This window comes from Anoplophora glabripennis, unplaced genomic scaffold (genome assembly GCF_000390285.2).
Source record: "Anoplophora glabripennis isolate ALB-LARVAE unplaced genomic scaffold, Agla_2.0 scaffold2730, whole genome shotgun sequence".
Classification (NCBI taxonomy): domain Eukaryota; kingdom Metazoa; phylum Arthropoda; class Insecta; order Coleoptera; family Cerambycidae; genus Anoplophora; species Anoplophora glabripennis.
Genome location: NW_019418803.1, coordinates 1 through 10,388, shown reverse-complemented (window position 1 = coordinate 10,388; position 10,388 = coordinate 1). Strand labels below are relative to the sequence as shown.

General features: G+C 34.6%; 1 protein-coding gene across 1 annotated transcript; it reads right to left on the bottom strand.

The window, feature by feature from the left end:
• Positions 1–6,201: 6,201 nt before the first annotated feature.
• On the bottom strand, positions 6,202–7,081 carry LOC108916484 (alpha-2C adrenergic receptor-like; the record flags this gene model as incomplete). Its single annotated transcript, XM_018722750.1, has 1 exon — positions 6,202–7,081. A coding segment is annotated over one exon (621 nt), but the record flags the coding sequence as incomplete, so codon positions are not given.
• Between the last annotated feature and the right edge of the window lie 3,307 nt (positions 7,082–10,388).

Here is a 10,388-nt window from a genome sequence, read left to right as displayed (position 1 = left end):
AATCAGCTACCGAGAACAACCGCGTATCCCAAATTTGCTGCGAATCTGTTATTTTTTGAAAATTTGGTCAGCCATCTTGGATCCGCCATCTTGAATTTTGCAAAGTTGACCTCGGATCCGTGATCAGCGACCCCGAAAACTCCCGTATACCCAATTTGGCGCGATTCTGTTATTGTCTGAAAATTCGTGATATCTGACCTTAATTGACCTGTTTTTTTTTGAGATTAGAAAAAGAACCATCAATTCTTAGTCCAAGCATTATAGAGAAATGCTTACAGAAATTATTACCTGGACAAAAAAAATATGACCGTATAGAAAATTAAATTTTAAATTGAGTTTCTTGTTCTTTAAACTCGATCAAATATGGCGAACATGGTTAAAGTTGAAAAAAACGGTTTTTCTAAAAGAACTAAAAAAATATAGCACGGTTTGAAAAATTTTAAATGAGAAAGTTGTAGGTTTTAAAAAGATCTATCGACTGATTTTTTGAAAGTATCGATTGCTTTGTTACTTTTCGAGATATATCGAAAAAACCGTTAAAAATCTTCTCTTTTCTCTTCTTCTATAACTCGTTTACATTTACGTGCCCATATTTGCTATTTACTGCAAGCATAGCCCGCGGCAAGCCAAAAAAGTACATTTTTGAAAAATTTAAAAATATTAATTATTTTTCGAGATATATCGATTTTTTGAAAAAAAGGCGCTCTCGAAAATTGGCTAGATCTTCTCAGCGGATAGCCCTACAGTAACGATTTTCGGTTTATTTTCTTCGTAAAGAGTTATATTATCATGCTGTTAAAAAATGTTGACGATTTTATTAATTTTAAGGATCAAAAAATGACTGAAAAAGTTGCACTTTTTTTGGGTATGTTTTTTTCAAATAACTATTTCAATTTTTATTATTTTTTTGTACTTAATCTGGGGTAGCTAAACACGAATATTATAGCATTTTCGCCTTAGAAGCAAAATAGACCCGTAAATGTTTAGTTTTCTTTCTTTAAAAGTCATTTTCATAAAATAAAAATTGAAATAGTAATTTGAAAAAAACATACCCAAAAAAGTGCAACTTATTCAAAGTCATTTTTTGATCCTTAAAATTAATAAAATCGTCAACATTTTTTAACAGCATGATAATATAACTCTTTACGAAGAAAATAAACCGAAAATCGTTACTGTAGGGCTATCCGCTGAGAAGATCTAGCCAATTTTCGAGAGCGCCTTTTTTTCAAAAAATCGATATATCTCGAAAAATAATTAATATTTTTAAATTTTTCAAAAATGTACTTTTTTGGCTTGCCGCGGGCTATGCTTGCAGTAAATAGCAAATATGGGCACGTAAATGTAAACGAGTTATAGAAGAAGAGAAAAGAGAAGATTTTTAACGGTTTTTTCGATATATCTCGAAAAGTAACAAAGCAATCGATACTTTCAAAAAATCAGTCGATAGATCTTTTTAAAACCTACAACTTTCTCATTTAAAATTTTTCAATCCGTGCTATATTTTTTTAGTTATTTTAGAAAAACCGTTTTTTTCAACTTTGCGATTTTTTTTAACCATGTTCGCCATATTGGATCGAGTTTAAAGAACAAGAAACTCAATTTAAAATTTAATTTTCTATACGGTCATATTTTTTTTGTCCAGGTAATAATTTCTGCAAATTTAACATTAATCCGTGACAGAATGCTTGGACTATCTGACCACGTATTCACGTTCGGCGGGGTCTTAACCACATAAATGAACATTTGAATATAGAAGAAAATTTTGTTTGTATTTTTCCTAGCACTTTTTCATGAATTTTGGCTATTTTTGACTTGTTTTTTGAGGTTAGGAAATTCCTGTGATGTGATGGCTCAATTCTGACACCGGATTCGTGATCAGGAGGCAAAAATACTACGGATAACATATGTCGCATGAAAAGTAGACAACTTTTTTTTGTGTGGCTGTAGCTATCCGCGAATGCAGGCTAAGAGCTCGCCCTCTGGCGGTGACAAGTGATACTAGAGAAACAAGGTAAACATTTTTTGTGTGCATTTAAAATTGTGTTTAGTGTTTGTTTTTTGAATACTGTTATTTTAAGAAAATAGTGTGAGGAAAACTTCAGCAGTTATGGATAAAAAGAAGAAATTGTCGAACTATTATTGTTTAGTTCATGGTTGTTTTTCATGGTCCAAGAAAAATCCAGAATTGAGTTTTCATCAAACTATTGAAGAAATTTTCAAAATAATATTGTCGACAGACAACACTCCCTGAAATTCAAGAGGGTTGTTAGTAAGGGCACTAGTTTGCAGACATAATGAATAAATTTCTAAATTTATATCACTTTATCCAATTTCCCCACATAGTACCACATGACCAGCGTTAAAAACTGCCTCTTCTTCTGATATATGTACAACGAGAGTGTTCGTTGGCATTTAAATAGGAAATGTAGGTATTCGACAACGGATAACTTTACAATTATCACCGCAAAAATGTACATTAAATTGTAATGCTAGAAACAAACAAGGTAGACATAAATACTTACATTAAAATTTATTTATGAAATATTTGAAACCTATAATATAACACAAAAGTCAAATGTGGTTATTTGACTGTGGTAGTTTAATAACAAAATTACTAATAATGGGAAACGAATATTTGTAACGTACTTTGGTGACGGTCGGTTCTGATGTTACTTGTGGACACCCCGGTAGACTACCAACTCTAAACGGAATTTTAATTCGCAATTTCGAATTCTAATTTACAATATGTATAGGCGTCACTGACGTTCCTGCTTGGACGCTTAATTTTGTGACGACCCTTCACTACTGTTTTATCGGCAGCGGTGGTCGGCAGCTGGCGGCGATGTGTGACGTCACAGGAACGTACTCCGGATTATAATCTTTTTGTTCGGTTAGTGTCGTGTGCCAGTTTCTCTATCTTTTACGTGGGGGGAAACTCCACGTGAACCCTACCCTCGGTTTAGAGTAAGTACTCGGGATAGCTACAGTGAAGAAATTTTAAATCCAGGGGTCTGTTATATTTCTCTTACTTTTAATAAAAGTAGTTCTCTGAGTGTAGTGTTATTTTCCTTTTAAAATAGACGGTCTTATCAGTGTAGGTCACAAAAAGACAGTAAGACCTTTTTTTACTGATCGGAATTTTATCAATCTTATCGGCGTTAAAAATGTATACAACTGGAAATATCTTTACTAGATTTATTTTATATTACTAAGGCCTACGGAAATTGAAACAAACAAAAGTAAAATAGATTCTAATTACAATTATTATAACCAACTAAAATCAGAAATATAAAAATAATTTACAAGTGGTGTGAATAAAATAAAATTGGTTAGAGCAATTATTTACGACAGAATTAAAATGCCTATTCGGTTTTCCGGTGCTGTTAATAAATACAAAATTAGAACATAGTCAAATATCGGTGGTCAGGACACAAAAATCGGTACGGTAGGCAAATGCAGTATTAGGCGTTCGGTTTATTTTTACAATAAAGAATCTAATACTTTAAGACACGGAACGCCAAAATAGTTATTCGGTTTTAGTTGCGGTCGGTGCTAGAAAGAAAAGAAAGTTAGCAAATCAGAGTAGTAAATAATCAACAAATAAATCGGTCCTAAATGGCTCTGAAACAGAGAAAACTAATTACGGGTTACTCTAATTCTACAAATAAATATCGCCGGCGGTTTTTAGCAAAGCAACGGAAATTATGCGGAGTTAATACCAGCCAAGGAGAAAGCGAAGCAAGCAATATACAATGGCATAAATAAGCAAACGCTGATCAGGAACAGGAATAGTTTGGTTGACAGGAGGCAAAGTCTGAGCGAGGTCCATGTTCGATCGCGTAGCGGATTACAGATTTCTCCCAGAAGCGGTGGAGTACCCAGCCAACTTGGTGGGTCTATCCGTCGTTGCACAGCCAACACACAACGTCTTCCACTGGCGGTGGAGTATCCAGCCAAATCAGCAGTTTCAGTTATTGTGCCTTACAACGTTTATCAAGCTTGGGCGTGGCGGATGACAGATTTCTCCCGGAAGCTGTGGAGTACCCAGCCAACTTGGAGGGTCTATCCGTCGTTGCACAGCTAACACACAACGTCTTCCACTGGCGGTGGAATATCCAGCCAAACCAGCAGTTTCAGCTATTGTGCCTTACAACGTTTATCAAGCTTGGACGGTGGAAAACCCAGCCAACCGTCACTGACAACGCTGCTGTCGTACAGTCCGACACCTTCACGTCTTTTACTGGCGGTGGAGTACCCAGCCAACCAGCGGTTTCGGTAAAGGGACTCACAATGTTTGTCGAACGAGGGCTGTGGAGTACTCAGCCAACCCGTCGCCAATAACGCTGCTGCCGTACGAACCTGCACTCAACGTCTTCCACTGACGGTGAAGTACCCAGCCAAACCATCACCGACAACGCTGTGGTTGTACTGTCTTGCAAGAGTTCAAAATCGGCCAGACTTATACTATAGCAGGACAAGTGAATTTAGGAAAATACAATTTGCTTACTTATTCCGGATGGTTGCTTCCGGCGACCAACTCCTTAGGTCGGATGGCGGTTGGCAGGTCTTCGGTGGGGTTCTCCGAGTGGTTCTTGGGGTGGTTCTGGTGGGCGGTTTTAATCAGCGCGCGGATAATTGGTGCCAACTTGCCCAACTAAGCTAATTAATAAATAAATGGCCAACAGCCTTGCCCAAACGGTAACTTAAAACTAGTTCATTACATGTTGTTCAAATGAATGTGTAAACACGAACGCCAAGGTCAAAATTACCTTATCTCGGAGCTTACCGCTTTCGCTGCTTGGTGCGCTTGCATCTTAAAAATTATCGCGGATACTTACCGGTAAATTGTTTTTTTTTTTAGTCAGTATGGTATGAATTGTTTGCTGTTCTTCAGCACTAACTACGCTCGACATAATTACACACAATTATGCATCAAAAGACAACTAAAATCATAAAAGAAATCATTCGATTACAAGGAAATTGGCGACTAAGCCGACAGCTACACAGCTCGCGTGGCTGACTGACGGCGCCAATGGCTAGGTTACCGATTGTGACAGCTCTAGCAATAAGTCTTTAAAATTAAAACCCCACTTTGGAAAACACCCTGTATAAAATGCTTTACGTATATTCGGTAGAGAAATCTTAGGTTTAAATAATTAGTCACATACAAAAAATATAAATTTAAAGATTTTATTCAGTGTTATTTAAATATAATTAACGTATTACCGTTAATTCCAATAACATTAAAATTGGTTGTAAAGTAGTTAAAAAAGTATCGATTCGAGGAGCGATCATTTGGTTTCGAAAATTTGATAAAAATAAATAAAGGAGGTAGACATTAATCTTCAAATTTTATGAATAACTTATAAATTCTGATCTGTTTTTCATCGTGTTTTCTCCCATTTCGATTACGAGAAATGACACCGGTGAGAAACTCAAAAGGCCGCAGAGGTCATTCACAACGTCGAAGGCAACTCTGACGGTGCTGACACGTTAAGGGAACTTCGAGGCGCCATATTCTGAAGCACGGTTCAAATTTTTGCTAATTTCACACAACACGGATAATCCAAAATTTCTTTTTTAAGATCAAATACTTCCGAGGTCAGCTGAATAGTTTTTCCCAAAACTGACAAAAGAGCAGTTACACTCATATATCTAGACCGCTTTACGCTTTATAACATTTATAAATATATGGAAAAATTTAGTTTGGGCACTATTTTGTACCGAACACGAAATATAGGCGACAATTAAAAGAAATTGTGTACACTGAGCTGTATACTTACTTACCAAAAATATTGTAAATAAAGAAGTCTAGGAGGAATGGGTGAATCTGTTTTCAAATTTAATTTATAACTTTATGTAAGATAATTAATGGTAACTCAATTTACAACTTTGAGAATAATGTCTCTGACAATTAATTTTAATACGTGACTACTGGTATAGCGAGAGTAATCGTTAAAATTGAACCTTCTTGGCTAGTTATGGGAAGAAAGTGTTCAGAATTTAATATAACGTATTAACAAATTTATGTAAATTAGTAATATATTTTTTTTTAAATAAGTACATAGAAAGAACCTTTGTCTTTATTGAAAATATTAAATAAATTTGGTCTGATAAAAAATCACTCATTTTCTATCAAACGAATGATCATATAACATATAAAAATCTATTCACAAATTGTTAAAGAAGTTTCTGGTCAAAATGAGAGATGAAAAGATTTCTGTTAAAATCTAGGAATCCTTATCCAGATATAGAAATACAGAAAAAATGTATGTACATGTAAATGTGTATGTAATATGTATATAAACTGAAATATTGGAAATTACTTTATTTAGCAGAATCCTGCACAAAAGGATTGTCGATTAGTTCAGTGACGATATAGGGCACTTGGTGCGCTGCGATATTGTGCGGTACGTATTCGTCGACTAACGCATTCATAGCAGCACACATAAGCTAAACATCACTTAAATAAAATGCGCCTGAACGCTCTTCGAAAGTCCTTATTAAAAATTGTGTAAATAACAGGATTAAGTGCAGAGTTCATGTACCCTAGCCAAAACGCTGTTGAAAATGCTATTCCGGGAATATTATAACAAAGTCTTAATATATACATGAAAAAGAATGGCAACCAGCATGCTATGAAAGATCCCATTATCAGACCCAAAATAAGAGTTGCTCGTTTTTCTTTTTTTCTAGCAATACGACGTTTTTCTCTTTCAGGATCTCTAGGCTTTTGAACCCTTGGCACTGCATGTTGCAACATCACTTTTTCACTATGTGATTTTTGAGTTCTTTTTTCTTCACTTTTTTTAATTTTATTGTCCTTACTACGACCGAAAATTGGTTTACATAGTCTCAACTTTAAAGGTTTTACAGCTGAACACTGAGCCACCACACCAGAATCTGAACTGCTTGGATCAAATTCACTGACCATATCTGTATCAATACCCACGGAAGGTTGACGACTGCGTAGTGTTGCCGCAGCTTGCTGTTGAAGTTCACCATTAACGGATAAAGTCGATCCTCTAAACTGACACTGAGCCAAAGGATTTCGGATAACTTGAGCAGCGCTACCGAACACCTGAAATAAAAAGTAATATTTAAATTTATACCATAGAAGCGTCTATACATACAATGAATATAGAATAACGACGAATTTTGTTAAGGTGGCCATATTCCTGGCTGAGAAATAGTGAAATTTCTGGCGTTTTTAGGTACTGAAGTAAAACGTGTAGAACAAAAGTAAGCACAAAAATAAAATCCTTGATGTTTTGTTTATTCATTGTTACCATTTAAATTTACTCAAATAAAATAATAACTAAAAAAAAGCGTTTGTAAAACATGCGTTTGCTGTTATTCTAACCCCACATTTTAAGAATTATTATTATTATTATTTTCACGTACTTATAAATAAAAGTAATTTTATATGTAGGACTAAGCAAGTAAATTTTATAAGAATATTTACATATGGAAATATATATAAAAAAGTTAGTATTTTCGTAGATTTCAGTACCTAAAACCGTGATGGTTTGATCGTTTTTTGCACCTGTTTATTCGTTTTACTGCGGCGTCTTTGAAAATACTCAGGTGGCATGACATAACATTCCTATTATTTGATAAGCTTTAGACTATTCAGTTATTAAATGTTTGAAATTATTTGTCTTTGCGGAAAACACTATTTAAAGAATATGGGGCCCTTAACTTATATCTACGTTTTAATGAACATCAACGAATTGATTCGTTCGCTTCAGGACCAGGTACTGTATACAGGGTGTTTTCACTTTAAATTTGGAAAACGCAGGAATATATTCCCTATCAAAAATTAAGTGTAGTTTGCTCTATAAATTTTTTTTATGAAAGCCTTTGTTTTGGAGATACAGGGCGTTGAAGTTAAAAAAAAAATAAATACTTTTTGACATATCTCGGCTATACACGTGTAGATTTGATTTAAACTTGGTGCACATTATGCGTATTGGGGGTTCTCATAATTGGCAGAATATTTGTCTTATCCCATTAGCCAGTGGCGTGCAAAGGGGGATGCGTGGCCCCCTTTTTTTTAAAAAAAAGTACGCCATTAAGTTTTTCGAAGAATGTAAAGTAAATTTAAATACTACCATACAAAAGCAATCTAAAAGGCCTCTTGGTATTTTTCGATAATACGCAGCGTTCATGAGACTCTCGGACTATTAAGATTTCAATGCATGAAAAAAAAAATAATTACGACATTGAGTAGAGGAAAGTAATGAAAATATTTACAGGTTCTTGACTTGCTGCGAAACAAAAAAGTTGCTATAAATTTTAATGCAGCATTTGAATTCAAAGAAAAATATCTCTTTTTCTCATTCAGCACTACCGTGCCATGTTATCATGCATTGGAATCTTGATAGTCCACTATCACTTTATCACTTTTTACAAATTTACCATTAACGAGAATTTTATCTAGTATAACTGAAAATTGGAATGTAATTAATGAAATTTCAAGTTTGGATTTGGATAATTTTTTAATAGTTTTAAAATTTATTTTTGATTCTAATTATTGTGTTTTTGAAGGGGTTTATTACAAGCAAATCTTTGGTACCCCAATGGGGTCCACAATTTCACCTATTTTAGTTAATTATGTATTAGATGGTTTGGTTAGGGATTGCCTATCAAAATTGCATATTAATATACGGTTTGTAAAACGTTACGTAGATGATTTGATTCTGGCGGTTCCACAGAATGAGATAGATAACACTATAAGGGTTTTTAATAGTTATGATAATGACATCCAGTTCACCGTTGAAAGGAGCAGAACATAGGCTGCGCACTCTCATGGTTTGACAGATCCGTGTTATGCACACCTGGGTCACGAGTGTCGCTAGTGTTGCAGGATTTGCAGCGTGTTGCGCATCTTGGTGCGCGGATTCCAGTTCAGTAATATGTGCGTCACGTTGTTTTGTGCTTGTGTCGTTGAATGTGATTCGTTTCGGTTTTGGTGTTCTACTTTATATCTATTTATTTTTTTGTGAATTTGANGATTGCCTATCAAAATTGCATATTAATATACGGTTTGTAAAACGTTACGTAGATGATTTGATTCTGGCGGTTCCACAGAATGAGATAGATAACACTATAAGGGTTTTTAATAGTTATGATAATGACATCCAGTTCACCGTTGAAAGGAGCAGAACATAGGCTGCGCACTCTCATGGTTTGACAGATCTGTGTTATGCACACCTGGGTCACGAGTGTCGCTAGTGTTGCAGGATTTGCAGCGTGTTGCGCATATTGGTGCGCTGATTCCAGTTCAGTAATCTGTGCGTCACGTTGTTTTGTGCTTGTGTCGTTGAATGTGATTCGTTTCGGTTTTGGTGTTCTACTTTATATCTATTTATTTTTTTGTGAATTTGACTATTATTATATTTCCTGACGTTTGCCATAGCTGAATATAAAACTGTTTTAACTTGTTAAAAACTGTATGTAGTATGCAAAATTTTAATTTTCTTTGAAGGTCAGGAAAAAGTGGTGCGAAGCTGTAAACCGACCTGAATTAATAGATATAGAAGACAAAAGGAGATACAATTTTAGAATATGCGAAATTCACTTCACTGAGGATGATAAATTTGTTATGAATAAAAATCGCTCAAATTTAAAATTTTATGCTTTGCCAACTTTACATCTTCCAGGTATTTATCTAGAAACTTATCTTATAATTCGAATTAAGAGAAGATGCCACCAAATACGATGCTGCATGCCGGACTGATGGAGCAGCGAAATGTATCACTGCAGAGTTGCAGAAATAGGGAATACATTTGTCCGGCATGCAGTGGCATATTCGGTGGAATGTTTGCTTTACAAACCACGAAATTTTATCTTGACTTTATGTAACATACATACACCGTGGCCCACTAAGGACCAGGACACCCGTTTAAAAAATTTTTGGGACATCCGTTTTCAAAGATTTGTTTTTCATTTTTTTTAATTTTAGAAGGGTGTCCTAGTCCTAGTGAGCTACGCTGTATGTGGTCTAAAATGTTTACTTTTGGAGTTATTCTGCTTTTCTTGAGAATTTTCAGGATTATATCACTCAAATATTTCTGAAACCGATGACTTCATTTTTAATAATTATTCTTTAATCTATAAATAAAAAATAGGTCTGTAGTTTAATATGGGTTTTTATAAAATTTTACTCTCGTTTCAGTTACTTCTCAGGGAGATTCTGATTCTGTTGTAAATTCGCAGGTCGAAAATTCACAATCTATTCAGCCCATTAGAGGTAATAAACAGAGATTTGCATTTAAGTAGATAAAAAGAGACTCACTTCTAATAAAACTGTCTTCAAGAAAAATATACATTAAAAATTGTACATTCTGAATTATTAATGTATCAAATCGATTTTAATTGAGATA